Consider the following 19,345-nt stretch of genomic DNA (forward strand, 5'->3'; position numbering starts at 1 on the left):
TTGCAAGCCTCGCACGCTTCTCCTTTCCACCTTGGATGATGGAACAAGTCCCTCTCCTACAAGGCACAGTGTTTGGTTTGTTATATATAGGGGGTGAGGTGATCTTCTGGGTATTGATCTTCAGATGGAACTCCAGGGCCAATGTGGACTAGCTGCTTGGCTTTAAAAAATATGAAAATAAAAAAGCTTGTGGGTTTGAGTTGCCTTTGTTTTCTCTGTTCTCTTTAGGTATCCGTATGAATCAGCCCAGATAAACTACACCTACAGCCTGTGCCCTTCCCACTCTGACTCTGAGTTTGTCTCTTGCTGGGTTGAGTTTTCCCATGAGAGGTTAGAGGAATACAAATGGAATTACCTGGACCAGTACATCTGCTCCGCAGGTTCAGAGGATTTCAGGTAAGTGCTGAGCAGCCTTCAATGACCTGGTGCTCTCCAGGCACGTTTGAAATTCACCAGGCGCATTTTGCACCTGGCTATCGGCCACTTGCGACCAAGTGAAGATACCTGAGTGCCAAGATGGTGCCTGACGTCTCCACCATCTGGAGGTGCATGCCTGGGGATCCTTGGATTTTCCCTGTTTTCACACACGTAACAACACATCCTATAGAATTCTACCTGTGATATTTTATCTGCATGATTGGAACAAATTTCAGGAACCAAAAAGTTGCATTGAAAAATAGGACTTTCGAGCCGTCCGGCCACAAAATGGCAACAAGAACTTCTGTTTTGGCAACTGTAACCCTGGTTTAAGGAGACATTTGGTACCTAGCTTATATATCTTGAGTTTTTAACACTGATCTCCAGCTGTGTTCGATATCAGTTCCTCAGAAGAATAGGGTGAACTCCTAAAGCAGCATAAAAGTGTTTCTTTTGATACTTTTAGGCTTGTTTTCTCCTAGTTATTTGGGCAATTTGTCTTTGTCTGGCTGGCTGCTCCCTATATTGCATGGAAAACTTACTTGTGTTGGATTTGTGTGTGTTCTGGTTGTGACTGCTCTGCATCTTTTTTTAATGTAACAGATTTATTTTGCTTTGTTTGGTTTTTTTAAAAAAAGAAGCCCACAACTCTGGTCTCTGGAGTGTGGCAGCAACCCAAAACAGCCGCTGCAGCTCCTGCATCAAGCTTGAGAAGGAGATGCTTCGATGGCGATCTTCTTGTGTGCAGCCAGAGGGAGCCATGTTGACCTCTGGGCTGTAGGCTGGCCAACAGCCCCTTGCCTGGTTGCCCCATGTGGCCAGGAAGCATCCCCTCCTGGCACCCAAACTCTGAAGTAGTATGAGAGTTTGGCTCCTCCTTTTCTGCCAGGCTGCAAGGGGTGAGCACAGATGGGCAGGAAGAGCTGTAGAAATCTGTAAAATATGTTTGCAAGGTTGGTTGACTGATACTTAACTCAATTTGAGCAGCTTGGCAGATGTTTGCCGTACATGACACAGAATCAGAAAATTTTAGAATTGGGAAGGGTCATCCTGCAAGGCAGCAATCATGGCCAAAGAATCCCTGACAGATGGCCATCCAATTTCTTGTTTAAAAACCTCCAGTGAAGGAGAGTCCACCACCTTCCAAGGGAGCCTGTTCCAGTATCGAATGTTTCTCACCATCTGGAAGTTCTTCCTAATCTTTAGTTGGAAACTTCTTTATAGTGGTACCTCGGGTTACAGACGCCAGTGTGGTGTAGTGGTTAAGAGCGGTGGACTCGTAATCTGGTGAACCGGGTTCGCTTCCCCACTCCTCCACATGCAGCTGCTGGGTGACCTTGGGCTAGTCACACTTCTCTGAAGTCTCTCAGCCCCACTCACCTCACAGAGTGTTTGTTGTAAGGGAAGAAGGGAAAGGAGAATGTTAGCCGCTTTGAGACTCCTTCGGGTAGTGATAAAGCGGGATATCAAATCCAAACTCTTCTCTACTTCAGGTTACAGACTCTGCTAACCCAGAAATGGTACCTCGGGTTAAGAACTTTGCTTCAGCATGAGAACAGAAATTGTGCTTCAGTGGCGCGGTGGCAGCGGGAGGCCCCAATAGCTAAAGTGATACCTCAGGTTAAGAACAGTTTCAGGTTAAGAACGGACCTCCAGAATGAATTAAGTTCTTAACCCGAGGTACCACTGTCCAAAGACATACGCACATTATGATTTCCATGTGTTTCTCCACCCCACCCCCCTTGGCTTCCCCCCAGTCTCATTGAGTCGCTGAAATTCTGGCGGACTCGCTTCCTGCTGCTGCCGGCCTGCATCAGTGCCACCAAGCGCATCATGGAGGGTGAGGCGCACTGCGACGTCTACGGGGGCAAGGCTCGCTCGGACGAGGAGGAGTGGCAGCTCCTGGATGGCTTCATCCGCTTTGTGGAGGGGCTGAACCGCATCCGCAGGCGCCACCGGTCGGACCGGATGATCCGGGTGAGCCGGTGACCTGAGCCAGCACTCTGTGAATTTTTTGTGGGCCCGTTCACACATTCTGCAAGGTGTATCTAGACCTTGTGGCCAGCGTGCTGACGTTTGTCAGGGAGCTGCTGCCAGCCCTGGCTCCCTTGCGAGCCTACCTGCTCGTGAGGCTCGTCAGTCTTTGTACCACTCACGCTTTTTCTCCACACCTTTGCCAGATTTTAATTCTCATGGGAGTCAAACAGGTATAAAACTGATGTAACAAGTTCCTGGTGGAGACTTGAGCTGAGGAGGGATTTTTCTAAACACGGTCCTACAGTTGAAGAGCTACTGAAACATCATGTGACTTAATACCTGTGGCTCCATGGTAGAATACAGGCCTCTCCCCACAACATGGGAGTTACATTCCCAGGTAACACACATGTGCATGAAATTTTGTATAGTGGGGACAGCCTCTAAACATGCTCTAAACCTCTAGAAACCCTTGGAAAAAAAACCTTTTAAAAACCAGCAGCACTTACCGGACTGGCACAAATCACTCCCTACAAACCATTCTCAAACTCCCAACTCTCCACAGGCCTCAAAGGTCAGTGCAAAGGCTTATGGGATTGAAGTTGCCAAGGCTACCCATTTCCCCGCTCTTTTTGCACCATTTCGCAGTTCAAACCGATTAATGATTTCCCAGTGCTGCATGTATGCATGGCCGCATGCGAGTCAAACACACGTAACTGGGGAGACTCCTGTACCAGCTCTGCATTCAGAAAGTCCCAGGTTCAGTCTCTATTGGCATATCCAGACTCCCTGCCTTAAAAGCTAAGGAACCACTGCCAGCCAGTGTAGGGAGTATTGAGCTAGCCAGACCAATACTCTTGATGTACCGTATTTTTCGCCCTAGAGGACGCACCGGCCCATAGGACGCACCTAGTTTTTTGGGGGGGGGGCGGGAATAAAGAAAAAAAATTTATTCCCCCCCCCCCCAGCCGCGGCTTCAGCGCACCCCGCGCTCTGGGCAGCAGGCTGCTATCTGCAGCCTAGGGAGCCCTGCAGCAACTCCCGCGGGCTCCCCAGGCTTGCTGATAGCTTCCTGAAGCCTGGAGAACGAGAGGGGTCGGTGCGCACCGACCCCTCTCGCTCTCCAAGCTTCAGCGAAAGCCTGTATTCGCCCCATAGGACGCACACAGATTTCCCCTTCATTTTTGGAGGGGGAAAAGTGCATCCTATAGGGCGAAAAATACGGTAGTATAAGTCAGATTGCGGTGTTCTTATGACCTTTTTGTTTTCTCTTTATGTTTCCCCCTCTTTCCTTTCCATTGCCCCCTAATGATCCCTTTCCATTTAGAAAGGGACCACTATGAAAGGCTTGCAGATGGCGGGTCCGCTTTCCGCCCATTCTTTGGAACCGTCCGGGCCTCCCCCTCTGGGTAAGAAGGGAACCTCTGCGCTTTCAGCTCTGCTGGAGATGGAAGCCAGCCAAAAGTGAGTTGGGACACTAAGCAATGTGTTGAGTGTCGTGAATTCTTTTTTTAAAAAATAGTTTTTATTAAGAATTTCAACATAACAAATTATCAAAAACATATAATCTTCATTTCCCCCCTCCCCAAGAAAAACCCTCCCTCCCACCCACCCCCAGACTTCCCTCAGCTCCTCTCTCCGGTTTTTCAACACATATTATTCTCTGCATATTATAAAATTGTAAAGATCCTTAAATTATCTCTCTATTATGTTAACAATAATAAATTTATGTATGTTTATTCAAAGAGTGTCATGAATTCTACTCATATTGATCCAGAGCAAATTCCAGCGTATAATTAGCAGAGTAAAATCTAAAACACGTTCCTGGATTTCCAAAGGCATAACTAGAGGCAATTAATATTCCATCCAGCAGACCTTTACTGCTACTGGAAGGCAAATAAGCATAACAGTCACAAATCCAATACATTCAGGATTGTCCTTAAGAAATCCAGTTGCAGCAGACTTAACTTAAACTTAACAATAACTTATAATAAGACTAAAACCTTAACACTAAGCGTACTATGTGCAGAACACCACAGCAGAAGGAAAAAGAGATAGAAAAGAGTGAGTCCCAGGCTCCTTCTGGCCTTATTATTATAGTCAGCATGACCTTGACAGAAAGAGATAACAGAACCAGTTTAAACCAGCTGTGCTCAGCTTCTCTGAAGGAATAACCCAAACATCATGAACCTTCTGCTTGTTTCAGGCAGAATAGGAACTTACGTGTCAGCTAGAAACTTCCAGCTTGCACCTGTTTGTATCATGCAGAGAAGCTTCCAGAACCCTCTTGAATTAATTAGAATAGGAAAGATCTCTCCACATCAGATCAATAATTTCTGAACCAGAGCAACAAGACGTGACTTTGTGCAACAGGCCACATTCTGCACAGAAGCACACATGCACGTTGAAAGGGTCGAGTGGGCAGGCAAACTGTTCTTGTGGTTACTTCCCGCAAATAAGAAGTGTGAGTTCATCCCTCTATTCTGCCTCCACTTTCTTCTCCAGGACCCTGGGAGAGCAGCAGGCTGCTGCAGCAGCAGCAGCACTTGCTGGGAAGAGCTCCAGCCAGCCAGCCGAGAACAGCATCAGCATGGCCATGACACCGACATATGTGGACAGTCCACGCAAGGTAAGGACACGGCCTCTGGGGCTTGGTTTCAAAGAGGCCACGTTTGCCCCGTGCATGTTGCTGGCATGGACCCATCTGCTAACTATTCCAGCCGAGCTGTAGCCTCACTCGCTCCATGCGGGGTCACGACTCTGTTGTCTGTGTGAGGGAATTCCAGAGGGTTTGACCACACTGTCCGGGAAAGCATAAAGAGACATACAGTGGTACCTCGGGTTAAATATGCTTCAGGTTACATACACTTCAGGTTACCGACTCCGCTAACCCAGAAATAGTACCTCGGGTTAAGAACTTTGCTTCAGGATGAGAACAGAAATCGCGCAGCGGTGCAGCAGCGGGAGGCCCCATTAGCTAAAGTGGTGCTTCAGGTTAAGAATGGACCTCTGGAACGAATTAAGTACGTAACCAGAGGTATCACTGTAATGAGGAATCTTAAGTGGTGTGTGTATCAGCTTCCAGTTTGGATGACTTTAAAAGTGGGGTTCATCCCGTTCACTGAGAATAATACCATCTGCGGCTGCAAGCCAGTGATAGCTGTGCTCTCCCTCCTCTGTCAGAAGCAGTACACTGGGGATCCACAAGTGGGGAGAGCACTGCTACGTTCAGGTCCTGCTTGTGGTTGTCTTCCCTTTGGACTAGATGGGCCATTGGTCTGATCCAGCAGGCTCTTCTTGTGCTCTTACATGTGTACGTAGCCTTGTGCAAACGAGTGTCCGTGAGAAACTATTTGCAGCCCTTCTGCTTCAGCAGAATCCATCCAGTCCAGTTGGCTTGGTCCAGCTGCTGTGTTTTTGTTTTGGTTTTACACTGGCTTCTTCAAAACTTAACAAAAACACGGGTGGACGGGGAGTTTCTCTGGGTCAGCCAGGCTACCTGGATTTGTGCATCCTTTAAAGGAGAGAGGGTGAAGGTGTGAAACAGGGAGCCGGTATGGAAAAGACGTCGGACGGCCGTCCTCCCAAGCCTTTGTAAATGTTTGCCATGCTGAAGGGCCTTTGTGTTGGTGTTTCATTGTGATCTATCGGCTGTGCGGAGCAGTTAACCAGGTTGAAATTAAAATAAGCTGAATGCGCTGGTGTTCTATACCTTTTCTGATCACATCGTCAGCCTGGATAGCTCAGTTGGTTAGAGCGTGGTGGTGCCAGGGTTGCAGGTTTGATCCCCATATGGCAGTGGTGGCCAAACTTGGCCCTCCATCTGTTTTGGAACTACAGTTCCCATCATCCCTGGCCACTGGTCCTGTTAGCTAGGGATGATGGGAGTTGTAGTCCAAAAACAGCTGTAGGGCCAAGTTTGGCCACCACTGCCATATGGGTACAGCTGCATAGTCCTGCAATACAGGGCATTGGACTAGATGATCCTCAGGGTCCCTTCCATTTTTACAAATCTGTGATTCTATGAAGGGCAGAGGATTGGAGCTCTTGGGAGTTTTAAAAGTGCATCGCATTATTATCCCAGTATTGCAGAGAATGGGCTGAAGCTGAAACCCAGTGCCTTGCTTCTGCTGTCAACTGGCAAAACAGCCTCAGGCAAGGTTTAAGATGGAGTTAATGCAGTTCCCCTGCTTAGTCACACCATGCTAGGAGTCACCTTGGCTCTTAAGACCCAGGTTGTGTATCTAGGAAACTGCTGCACCAAGAAAGGCATTAGATGGGCCGTCATGGAGCAAAGGCCTCTCCTGATCACATGTAAAAAAACCTGGAGAATCTCCACCCTCCCAGTGAAACTGAGAAATAAAGTTATTCATGGCAAGGAGAGATGCTGCAACTCACGGACATACAGTGAAACTGAATGTTGGAGAATTCAGGATGGGTGAAAGAAAGTCCTTTTTCACACATTGCCAGAGGCAATGATGGCCAACAGCTTATGAGAGTCTTTGAAAGTGGATTCAACAAATCGATGGAGGGGGATAAGGCTATGTTCTCACTCCACTGGTGGAGACAGTAAATGCCTCTGGATACCAGTTGCTAGAAACCACAGAAGGGGAGAGCGCTGTTGTTGTACTCATGTCCTGCTTGTGGGTTTCCCTTGGCAACATACAGTAGACCTCCCCGCTCCAGGAAAGACACCCCTTTGCACCCCTTTCCCATACTTTGAATGGATGATGTGCTTGCAGGAAAGCGGGCGTGTTTTGCATGCCTTCCCATTGCTATGCAACCTTCATTGCTTCTTGAAATTAGGAGCCCTCATGCTGTTATGCTAGGACCTTGTGCCTTTTGCTGCAGCTCTGCAGGAGGAGTGGAAAAGTCCAGAATGTGGACAGATATTGAGCACAAAATTTGGTTTGCTTGGAATCTCGGCTTGCTTGCTTGCTTGTCCGTTTGTTTGAAGGGCAAGTTTCTAGCCCTCATGCCTGAGAAGAAAGCATGCGGGAGATGCCTGGTGAAATCCCAGACACCAGAGGGGTGGTGGAATTAGATGTTTAATGCCTGCAAGAAGCGTCTGTGTCATTTCACTCTTCCCGTGGCAAGCAAATCAGATTCAAGATGCAGAGGTCATGCATGCTGCAGACGCCTGCTTTCTTCAGTGCAGAATTTTGGTTCCCAGGGTGCATGGATCCCTAATGACTTTGTTTTCAGGGTGGTGAAGCCCTCCTGGCCTGGCATGGGGTGCTTCAAAGTGCTTGCTCTTTTCACCCTGGGGGAGGCCCCTCTCTGGGTGCTGGAGGTGTTTCCTCCCCCTTCCTTGCCGCCTCCTTTGCCCTTCCTCCTCTTCCTGATGGTGACAGTTCTGCACAAATGTGTGTCTTCCTCCTCCATCTTGTTCCTGCTGCTGCCACCCACGGCTTTTTGCTCTGATGCCTTCAGGATGGGACCTTCTTTGTGGAGTATGTCCGGAGCCCACGCACAGCGTCCACCTTCCACACGCAGGTCAGTTTCCTGACAGGCTGTCCCTTGGCGCAGCTGGTCTTTTTAGCGGAGCCCTATTATCTCTCCCTCTGCTACCACTTCTGTTCTGCTCTTCCTGGGTTCTTATGGAACTCCCTCCCACTGGAGGCAGTGATGCTGGGATTGCTTTAAAAAAGGATCAGGCACAACAACAGAGGATGATAAGGATATCAATGGCCATTGGCCATGACGGCTATGCTCTGCCTCCATGATCGGAGGCAGCGATGCTTCTGAATGCTAGTTTCTACAAACCACAGGAAGGGAGACTCGTCTTGCACTTATCCCCGGCTTGCAGGTCTCCCAGAAGGGGCATCTGGTTGGCCTTCTTGAGGAACTGGAGGCTGGACTAGATGGGCCACTGGCCTGATGTCCTCTCTCCTATTGGGCCCTGAGGGTTCTGCATCCCAGGAGGCTCACACCGTCTTCTGCGGCCAGGCAAGACCTTTTCTTCGGTGCGTGACCTGCTTCTAACGTTTTTGAGAGGCAGAGGATGCTGGAATTGCAGGAGGTGGAGGGAGGGAGGACGAAAGTGCCATTGGGAACATGCAGTACCGGTTAATATATAATGAGAGCTGTTCGTTCCTCTTCAGAGAAGGCTGGAGGGGATCCAGGGCGAGGCTGGCTCTGCAATTCCAAGCAGAGCATCTGTTCCTCCTGGCTGCTGAGACAGTGTCATGTAGGTGGTGAGGGGGGAGGGTGTGAGGGTGTGAAGTGCGGGCAGCGGGGAGGTGTCACATAAGCTGGGCCTGCAGGAAACCATCCGTCCCCAGGTGGGGGCTGCAATGACGCTATTCGTTCCTCTTTCCCCCACCCTCCCTTTTTAATCGTTTTTTGTTGCCTTCTTGCAAAGTGAAATAAGAGTCAATAGAACTTAAATAACTGCTTAAATAACCTGAAGAGGGTTTCTTGTGTTCAGAAAGATAATGAAGGTTGCAAATCACTCGACTGTGGTGTGAATTGAAACGCCTCTGGGAAAACAAAAAACAGATTGTCTCTCAACTCGGAACCCTGATTTAGAGATGGTGGTGGAGGGTTTTGAAAGCGGCTGAGATTTTTTTTATTTGTCGCCTTCATCTCCCACCTTTTTCTTCAAGGAGCTCAAGGTGACATACATGGTTCCCCCTTTCCTAATTGAATCCCCACAACACCTCTGTGAGGTAGGACAGGTAGGGACAGACCTGAGGCCAGGCCCAGTGAGCTTTGTCGTTGAGTGGGAAATTGAGCCCTAGTCTCCCAGGTCCAAGTCGGATGCTCTACCACTGAACCACCCCTTCAAAGGAATTAGGAGGATGGTATCCGTTAACGATTGCTTATGAAATTAGATGGAAGTTTTGCTCAGCGTCGGAACAGATTCATAGGTGCTCAAGACAATCATTAATTTTAAGACCTTAATTTGGACTGTGATGGCTCCCTCTCTTCCCTTAGCCCCGCTGCCGGGCGAGGCCTTCAGTGCTTCATTTGTGCGCATGCACCCCAGTGCCTCATCTACCAAAGCTTTGACATACTGTGTTGTTAGCAGCAGATGGGATCCGTTTTGGGGGCAGCTGGCCTCGTTTTGACGCGGAGGCTTTTGAGGCTCGCATTCCTTCCAGAAGGTTCTTTGTTGTTCATTCCACCGCAACTCCCAAGCCTTCCCTTGGATTGTCCCACTTTCCAGTCCTTGGGCGGGGGGGGGGAAACGTTCTGTGTCATCACACAAGCTGCAAGCCCGACTGGTCGGAGGGGAGGAGGAGGAGAATGTCTCAGCTCCTCTCCCCTTCCCTGAAAACTCAAATTTTATGTTACTACATTTCAAACCACCTTTTTTTCCTCTTAAGGAGCTGTATAAGACGCACTTTCCCCCTCCTGAAACATAAGGGGAAATGTGTGTGTGTCTTATGGAGCGAATGCAGGCTGCGCAGCTATCCCAGAAGCCAGAAGAGCAAGAGGGATTGGTGCGCAGCGATCCCTCTTGCTCTTCTAGCTTCAGGGATAGCCACGCAAAGCCGCTGGAGCGCTCCTCCCTCTTCGCTCAAGAGGCTTTGCGTTGCTTTCTTTTTTCTTGTTTTCCTCCTCTAAAAACTAGGTGCGTCTTATGGTCGGGTGCGTCTTGTGCAGCGAAAAATACGGTAGCTTGGGCTACGAGGCAGTGATTGGCCCATCCAAGGTCACACGCCTAGTGAGCTTCATAGTTAAGTGGGGATTCGAACCCTGGTCTCCCACATCCTAGCTCCAACATACTAACCACTACACTGCACTGGCTCCCTTGAGGGCTTATCTGAAACAGAAGAGGCAACTCGCACAATTTCATAATCCAGGGTTCTGGTATTTTCAGTAAAGTTGTGAAATGCAAAACACTTCCCATGAGCTGAGAGGAAGCAGTAAGTGTCCCAAGAAAGGAGCAAAACTGGAGGCAGCAGTGCTTTCTGGAGACCAGTTGCTGGAAACCTCAGGAGGGGAGAGGGCTCTGGTGCTTGAGTCCTGCTTCCAGGTTTCCAACCCCACAGGCATGTGGTTGGCCCCTGTGAGAACAGGGTGCTAGACTAGATGATCTGTTGGCTTCATTCAGCCGGGCTCTTCTTAATGTTCTTCTGTGGACCCTGAACGCCGCTGCCAGATAGGTTTGCCTCTCATCACCTCGCGACAGGATTCCTCTCCAGGGAATGAGGAAGGGGCCACAGAGTGGCCATTCCCAGCACCCTTAGCAAACCACAGTTCCCAGAATTCTTTGGGGGCAGCCATGTGCTTTCGATGATCAACTGGGCAATTGCGTTTGTGGTGCTGCGCTCTACAAAATACCACAGGGTGGTGACTCCAAAATGGGCATTTCCCAGCACTCTGAAATGCCTTCCTTCTACCATAGGCAAAGCATCATGTATTGGTTGCTCCAGGTGTCTTCTAAAGTCTAATCTTCTTGCCCAGGTTTTCCCTGATCCAGAAGACTGGAACCTGAAATTACTGAATGTCTGTTTCTATAATACTGTTTTCATGTTTTGTATCTCTTGAGGTTGTTTTTTTTAAAAAATAATAATTGGGTTTTTATGTCGTATTCATATATGGCTTTTCAATATCAATCGGTTTATATTAATGGTGCTAAATTAAATAAATGAATTGTGCCCACAGAGGAGTTGCCTTTCTTTCCCTCCCCAGGTCTCAATTGATCAGACAGCCCCTGCTACTCTCGAGGGCATTGCGCTGAGCAACGCAAGCCAGTCCACAGACAGGAGCATCAGCCAAGCCTTTGCCAGCTCGCAGAACGTAGGAGACCAGGGATCTGCCACATCTGGTTCCATCGAGAACAGGTGAGTCGGTTGCCACAGGTAAAAAGGCTCGTTGTTGGCCTGTCTGGTCTGTATACCTACGAAATTGCCTTTCCCCATACATTCCCACTCGGCCACTCTGATCAGCGGAACTGTTCCACATAACAACTGTTCCTCATTTGTAAGAAATAGATTTTATTTTTTTAGTGTGGCAGCACCTAGACTTCGGAACTCCCTGCCACTTGAGATCAGGCAGAAACCTTCGCTATATTCTTTTCGGCACCTCTTAAATACATGTTTTGTTTAGGCAAGCCTATCCAGATGTTTAGAGAGTCGGTGCTAGTTTTAATCTGCTTTTAGCTTATTGTTATTTTAACTTTTTGAAAGTGGTTGTTTTTCTCGTTGATAATTTGATCGTCTTTTTTGTAAACCGCTTTGAGAGGTTTAAAAACAAACAAATCAAGCGATGTATAAATTTTATGAAATAAATGTAATAAAATAAATCTCCTGGGCTATCCCAGACTTGAGATGACACAGCTATATTGTCTAGAGTTAACTTTTTGTAAGATCTGTACGGGCAGCAGAGCGACTGTACCTGAACTACAGAAGCTGGTAGATGTTTAGGCTCCTGCTTTCCGAAAGCCCTGGCACGGCCTTGAAAGGAGAAAAGACTTTTGATAATGAAGAGAGACTGAAGGAGAGAGACAAAGGTAGAGATAAGAAAGTCCTGCTGCATGCAGCGCATAGCTAGTTAAAACTATGGGATGGGAGGCAGTGAAGTCCACAAACCTAGACTGGGTATTAAAGCAGATTGCACAAATTCGTGGAGGAGAAGCTTACTGATGACTACTAGCTATGACGGCTGTGCTGTGCCTCCATGTTTGGAGGGCAGCAATGCTTCTGAATACCAGTTCCTGGAAACCACAGGAGGGGAGACGGCTCTTGTGTTCAGGTCCTGCTTGTAGGCTTCCCATTGGGGCATCTTGTTGGCCAGTGTGAGGAGGGGAGGACAGACTCCCCGCCCCACCCCCGCTTGGCCTGATCCAGCAGGTTTCTCTTATGTTCGAAGCAGCTGGAGGGCCTTAAGTAGTTAGGGAAGGCTGCCTGAAATGAGCCAAATTGAGCTGGCAGCTAAATATATTGATATAGTGTGGTTTTTTTTAATTTTGCAGCTCTCAGCCATACTCAGCAAGCTCCCTGACCTCATCCTCTACTTTGATAGAGATCCTTGAAGCCATGAAGCACCCCACGTAAGGGCAACTTCTCTCTCTTTCGCCTCTTAGGCAGTCAACATGAAGCTACCCCGTGCAGAGTCAGGTCATGGGTCCATCTAGCTCAGTATTGTCCACACTGGCTGGCAGAGACTCCAGGGTTTCAGTTGGGGGGGTGTTGTCTCTCCCAGTTCTACCTAGATGCTGTCAGAACTTTAACCTGGGGACCTTCTGCTTGCAAAGCAGATGCTATGGCCCTGCCCCTAAAAATAAGGTTTCTAGTCCTCATGCTTCTGAATAAAGGGCCGATGTAATTGGGAAGCAGCCTCGTACAGATTGTCGCAGGAGCGTGCCAGTCAGTAATAAAGAGTTGGAGTTAACTCGTTATTTCCAAAAGCACGAATTCCACAGACTTGGTTGAGTGTCAGGCCTAGTGAACAGAGCAGCTCATTCCTGCTGGTCTTACTCCATGAAAATCAGTTGCCAAGACTGAAAGTCCCTGCTTCCTCACAGCCCATCTAAGTCCCTTCCTCTCCAGGGCTTTTTCCAAGCAATTGGAGACTGTGCCTGCATGCATCCAACCAACCAACCTCCCCTCTGCCCTTTTACTGTCTCTCCTGGTTCTGGGAGACAAGGCGGGAAGAGAGTTTGTTGCAGCAGGAGGGGGAGACACTTGTGACTCTTCGCCAGCCTGACTCATCTTTGCCTCTTGCTCTCCCCCCCCTCCCCAGCCTCCTCTTCTGCCTCTGATTCTGGACTGCTCTCTGTCACAGACTCCTCCAGCTCACTAAGCTCTGACACCTTTTTCCAGTCTGCTCCCTTGGACCACTCCCCGAGCTCTGAGCGTTCTTCCCTCGGTGGCTCCCCACCTGGTGCCTCCCACCAGTCCTCTGCAGCCATCTGGTTCATGACACCAAGCTAGACCATTGGTTCAGCTTGCTCAGCATTCATCTACATGGACAGGCCTTGGCTCTCTGGACAGGAGTCTTTCTCCCAGCCCTACCTAGCAAAGCCATTAGGGATTGAACTTGTGCATGCAAAGCAGATGGTCTGCCACTGAGCTGTAGCCTTCCCCAGCCCAGATAGTCTTAGTATCCAGAAGAGCAGACCACAAGTGGCAAATTTGTGTCCGTCCCCCCCTGTCTTCTAGCTGTCTCCCTCACAAGGAGGGTTGCAGGAAACCTGGTGTGGATACACCTGCATGCCCCATCCAGTCAAGGACTAGAGAGGGGAACAATTTTATCCCTGCCTGTGTTAACATTATGTCCCTTCTCCCGCTGGGCTTCAGCACAGGGATCCAGCTGCTGTCAGAACAGAAGGGACTCTCCCCAACCTGCTTCATCAGCGCGGAGGTGGTCCACTGGCTAGTGAACATGGTGGAAGGGGTGCAGACCCAGGCCATGGCCATTGACATCATGCAGGTGAGAAGAGCACGCGCACATGCAGACATGCCTGTGTGGCTTGCTACCCCGAACCAACTGCAGTTGAGACCTTTGCTTTACCGGGGTGCTAATGGGCATGAAAAGTACCTCCCTTGGGCAATAGGAAAGGCAAAAAACTTCAGCGATGGGCAGAGGGGTCCCAGGCAGTGTTCAAGAGAGGAAGACGGAGGCCCCCACCCCTGCCATATTTTCAGCTCTTCACTTCACCCCATAGTGCTGAATGCATGCATAAACACCCACTCAAGTCATAGGGGGGTGGAATACAAGGTGCAGTTGAGAGGACCCCTACTAGGATGGTGGGTGAGCCTGCCCCCCCCCCAGGCCCTGGAGACGACGCGCCCTCCTGCCAGCCCTGGAGACCCTAACCCTGATTCTGTCTGCAGAAAATGCTGGATGAGCAGCTCATCACCCATGCCTCAGGAGAGGCCCTTCGCACCTTCATCTATGGGTTTTACTTCTACAAGATCATGGAAGACAAGGAGCAGGAGCGAGGTCAGGCTATGTGTGGTGAAAGGCAACATGCACCCCTTGCGGAGGCTTGGGTGGGTGTTGGGGGTGGGCTTCCTCAGGGATGCTGGTCTTGAATGGTAGCTCTGGGCATCCTGCAAAGCTGACGCAACACGCCATTTCACAGGGATCTTGCCTCCTTCTCTTCTCTTCCTGCAGTGGGAATCCAGCAGCCAGCCATGTGGCACACGGCCGCCAAGGACGACTTTTCTGCCTTCCAGCGGAAGTGGTTTGAGGTGGCCTTCGTGGCCGAGGAGCTCCTCCACTCTGAGATCCCAGCTTTCCTTCTGCCTTGGCTACCCAGCCGCCCGGCCTCCTACGCCAGCAGGCACAGCTCCTTCAGCCGCAGCTTTGGAGGACGGAGCCAGGCAGCTGCGCTGTTAGGTGAGATGGTGGCTGCAGGTGGCCAGGGGAGAGTTGAGCCCTTGCGGCTGTCAGAAACGCCACAGAGTTCATGATGTGTGCATAAGAGGAAGAGAGGGTTTAAACCAGTCACTGTCAAGCAAGCACCTTCCAGATCCTGGTTGGGGGCAGTAGCCCAGAATATCTCAAGGGCAGCAGGAACATTGTAGGGCTGGGTAATCTAAACCTAATTGCAATATACTACTTTAACAAGCTTTCAGAGTGGGGCTGAGAAGCTGGCATTTTAGATGGTCAAATCTATCCTGTGGCCTCACTTTTCAAGACCACCAGCAAATAGAGATAAGAATTAAGCTCCGATTCAGGCAGAACGTGAAATGTGACTTAACCGAACTGTTCATCTTGCCGCCATATAATATTGGGTGTAGTCCATCTCCAATGTTCTGATTCCCCCCCCCCCAATAAAAATTGCATTAAAAGGAGGGGGTAGAAATGTATGGTTGGAAGGGTACTTGCAAGGGTCCTCTAGTCCAATTGGCTGCAATGCAGAAATTGCAGCTAAAAAATCGCTGGCAGATGGCCATCCAACCTTCATCTGAAAACCCCCAGCGAAGGAGAGCCTATCTTGTTCTGAGGGGTCCAGTCCACTGTTGGCAAAGGCTGGTTAAAACAGCTGCCCCTAAAACCAGCAACTCCCACTGAGCATACATAGGAAGCTGCCTTATGTACAGAATCAGGCCCATTGCGGAGACCCTTATGTATTGTTTACTCAGAGATAAGTCCTGTTCAGCAAAGGTCCCTTGCGCCTTTCATTAGAAGCTTCCCCCTTCTCTTAATGGCTTCCTGCTGTTCTGGTTCCCTGACCCACGGCAGCTGCCACAGTGCCCGAACAGCGGACGGTGACGCTGGACGTGGACATCAACAACCGCACAGACCGCCTGGAGTGGTGCAGCTGCTACTACCACGGCAATTTCTCCCTCAACGCCGCCTTCGAGATCAAGCTGCACTGGATGGCTGTGACGGCGGCCGTTCTCTTTGAGATGGTGAGAGGGGTTGGGCAGGAATGTTCCTTGCTGAGAACTGGCAATAGAGAGTCGAAGGGTGGGCCTGTTTCTTTGGTGCGAGGAAATAACAGCACTTCTGTAGTTACACCTAGAATTGTGGAGTTATCTAGGTTTCCGTTGTCCTGCTGAAGAATTTGGTCGTAAACCACAAGTTTGTGGTGTTGCTGTGCCCTCATATGGGCCCTGGCCAGTGGCTCCTCTAGGCCTTTCTACCTCTCCCTCTCTCTTTTCCTCAGTGTGGCTCTGCTCCTTCTCCTTCCAGGTCCAAGGTTGGCATCGCAAAGCCACTTCCTGCGGGTTTCTGCTGGTCCCTGTCCTTGAAGGCCCGTTTGCGCTGCCCAGTTACTTGTACGGAGACCCCCTTCGAGCCCAGCTCTTTATCCCTCTCAACATTAGCTGCCTGGTGAAGGAGGGCACCGAGCACCTCTTTGATGGTAAGGAAGAGAGGGAGGCAGTGGCACCTTGGTGACTCAGGTGAGAGTGGAGGGTCTGCCCTGTCCCCCCGGGCATAAAGCCCAGCAGTGCGCTCTTGGCTCTGCTTGGGTCCTGTGGAATCTGAAGTTGGGTGCATGGGATATTTCAGTCTTGTGGAGCACTCTACCGATAGAGATTCAGCGGGTGCCTTCTGTTCCAGCTTTGAAATGCCTGCTGAAAACTCTTCTATTCTGCCAGGCCAATGCTGACAATTAAGAGTGTACACTTCTGCGATGGTTAATTGATGTCTGTTTTAACTTCTTCATGTCTGGTTTTATGCCTTTATTGCTGTAAACTGCTTTGATTTATTTTTTTGACCCAGCAGTATACATTTTCCCCCCCCAAATAAATCATAATAATTAAATTTGGAAAGGTGTTGTTTGCACCTGCTGGTGATAGGAGAAGATTCCCTTTGCTCAGTTTCAAAACTCTGCTCACTGTGACACTTGGATTTGGACAAGGAGGTAGTCAGTGCTCATGCATTCCTCATTTCCAGTCTCTCCCTCCTTCCTTCCCTGCCTCAGATTGGCATGGGAGACACTCACTTAAATTATTGTGTGTGTGCGTCCTAATTTCCCCAAAATTTCCCTGATAAGTTACCCATAGATTTGTTTAGGCTTCTCCTCCTTCTGAATCCTCCTCCAGTTTTAGTTCCTGCCTTTACCAAAAGCTGATGGGTTTCCTCCTCCGCCTCGTCATCTGGTGTATACTCTGCGGGGTTTTTTGGAGGTGCTGTATTTTTCCCTCCTGGTTTCCTGGTTTAAAAATCTGAGCCCCTGTCCTCTTGCACCCAGGACACAGCTCTCTGGCATGTAGGATCTGAGAGGATGATCTGCCTCCAGATCGGCCTCTTGCTCACCTGACTAGAAAGGAAGCCTAGGGCAGCAACTCATACAGAGGTGCAGCAGGTGCACTCCTCTGAGGGCGGATCATTCTACTGCATCTGGTGTGACTGATGCCATTTCAGTAGAGACAGAATCTCCTTTTGGACTACACCTCCCATCAAACCCCAGCATCTTAATGCTGGCTGGGGGTGATGGCAGTAGTCCAAAACTTCTAGAGAACACGAGGTTGGTGAAGACTGGAATTTGGCAGCTTTCAACACTCTTAAGGGGAGTGGGACGCTGTAGTCTCCCAAGAACCATAATTTCTTGTTCTAGCAATGACTGTGTTAAAGCAGTGTCCACCTCGCCATCTGAGACTTCATGATGAATGTCCTGCCAGGTGGTCATTTCCCTCATTCCACCACCACCACCCCCGCCTGCCTCCCCCTCCTCACACCCAATATGATCCAGACTTCTGCTGTGCAATTGCTTCCACTGTTACCATAGTTACCTCCCTCCCACCCCAAAATATTTCAGACTTAAGGTGCTTTCTGGGAACATGAAAGGAAGGGAACAGCCAGTGGCTTTTCCCTGTCCGGTGATGAGCCAAAAGGCAGGAGGGGCTTCCTCGTCGCAAACAAGTGGCAAAGATCCCCAAAAAGGGGAGTGCCCAGTTACAAAAGCTAATCTGCTTCATTTGTCTGTCTCCAACCTGAGTCTTGCCAGCACTTGGAACTAGAACCTCTAAATATGGCATAGTGGACCATTGGAGATTCCATCCTTTTCCTCCCTCCACCCAGGATTAATACTGTCTTCCCTGAGACCAGCAGCATCTCTGGCAGAGAAGGAGAGGGGTCTTTCCTACCCGCCCCTGCTGCTTTCTGACATGAGTTCCAGCACTAAGCTATGGCTCTCCCACATGCATGTGTTTTAAGGAAAGAGGGCTGGTGCAACAACCTGACCCTCCTCCCTACACATCCAGACGTCTTTAGGTGCAATCTGATCCTATCCTGCTAGCAGAGTTGGAAAGTCACCCAATTGTTCTCTTCCAGGCTTTGAGCCAGAGACCTACTGGGACCGCATGCATCTCCTTCAGGAGGTGATCGCACACAGGTAAGCCTAGAAGAGGGCAGGCTGAGGAGTGTCTGTTTAACCCTTGAGCCACAAGGACAATCATTTGTTGGGGGGTGGGGGAGAGTGATCAGTGATGGGGAAATGAGATCAATAAGGTTTTCTGCAGGAGTCTTCACTTTTATACAACCTTCTGCAAACAGGCAGTCTGGTTCCTGCTCATGTGCAGAATGCAGTCATTCCTCTTGTCACTTAGGAGCATAGGAAGAAGCTGCCTTACTCTTTGTCAGAGCACTGTGTCTACCTAATTCAGTATACCGACTGTCAGGAATTCTCTAGGGCAGCGGTTCTCAACCTGTGGGTCCCCAGATGTTGTTGGACTACAACTGCCATCATCCCTGAGCTCTGGCCTTGCTAGCTAGGGGTGATGGGAGTTGTAGTTCAACAACATCTGGGGACCCACAGGTTGAGAAAGGCTGCTGTAGGGTTTCAGGCGAGGGGGTCTCACCTGGAGATGCCAAGGGAAAAACTCAGGACCTTCTGCAGACAAAGCAGATTATCTCTACCCCTGACCTACTGCCCTTGCCCTATCCTAGGAGGCTGCCTTGTCCTCCATTGGCCCATCTAGCTAAGCACTGCTCCCACTGAGTGGCAAGACTGGCTCTCCAGGGTTTTAGGAAAGGAGTCATTCCCCAGCCCTACCTGAAGATGCTGCTGGGGCCTGAGTTTGGGACCCTTCTGCAGGAAAAGGTACAGCCCTTCTGCGATTCCTTGCTAATTTCCTTCTGCAACGTTTTCTTCTCTCTAGGTTTGGGTTTGTGCAAGATAAATATTCTGCCTCTGCATTCAACTTCCCTTCAGAGAACAAACCCCAGTACATTCATGTCACAGGTGAATACTCTTTTTCCCCCCTCCTTCTGGGATTGTGACCCTCAAGACACAAAGCGTCCTGTGAGCAGCTGGCCTTGTATAAAACCACCAGAACATCCAGCAGAGAAATACGCTGAATGAGGAGATGAGTCAGCAAAAGGCCCCTAGCAAACAATAACTGCTTTATCATTGAAGGCAAAGCTTTGCAGCAGAGTAGTGGGCTAGGTCAAGGGACGCGGGTGGCACTGTGGGTAAAACCTCAGCGCCTAGGACTTGCCGATCGCATGGTCGGCGGTTCGAATCCCCGCGGCGGGGTGCGCTCCCGTCGTTCGGTCCCAGCGCCTGCCAACCTAGAAGTTCGAAAGCACCCCCGGGTGC

The 19,345-nt window shown here is 49.7% G+C and overlaps 1 protein-coding gene across 12 annotated transcripts in view; it reads left to right on the forward strand.

Annotated features, from left to right (window-relative positions):
* DEPDC5 (DEP domain containing 5, GATOR1 subcomplex subunit) overlaps nt 1-19,345 on the forward strand; it is a 52,418-nt gene that overhangs the window by 30,612 nt on the left and 2,461 nt on the right. For 6 of the 12 annotated variants that reach the window (XM_083589698.1, XM_083589706.1, XM_083589702.1 and 3 more), the window contains exons 29-42: nt 229-396; nt 2,175-2,394; nt 3,719-3,855; nt 4,897-5,020; nt 7,825-7,887; nt 11,035-11,186; nt 12,317-12,394; nt 13,644-13,776; nt 14,181-14,289; nt 14,464-14,688; nt 15,538-15,707; nt 15,991-16,162; nt 18,079-18,139; nt 18,906-18,988. In XM_083589698.1, coding sequence (XP_083445824.1) covers nt 229-396; nt 2,175-2,394; nt 3,719-3,855; nt 4,897-5,020; nt 7,825-7,887; nt 11,035-11,186; nt 12,317-12,394; nt 13,644-13,776; nt 14,181-14,289; nt 14,464-14,688; nt 15,538-15,707; nt 15,991-16,162; nt 18,079-18,139; nt 18,906-18,988 — 1,895 coding nt within the window. The remainder of the gene's footprint in view (nt 1-228; nt 397-2,174; nt 2,395-3,718; nt 3,856-4,896; nt 5,021-7,824; nt 7,888-11,034; nt 11,187-12,316; nt 12,395-13,643; nt 13,777-14,180; nt 14,290-14,463; nt 14,689-15,537; nt 15,708-15,990; nt 16,163-18,078; nt 18,140-18,905; nt 18,989-19,345) is intronic. The other 6 variants (XM_083589701.1, XM_083589700.1, XM_083589707.1 and 3 more) reach the window with 1 other exon arrangement.

The sequence above is a fragment of the Podarcis filfolensis genome (genome assembly GCF_964270895.1).
Source record: "Podarcis filfolensis genome assembly, chromosome: 16".
Lineage (NCBI taxonomy): Eukaryota > Metazoa > Chordata > Lepidosauria > Squamata > Lacertidae > Podarcis > Podarcis filfolensis.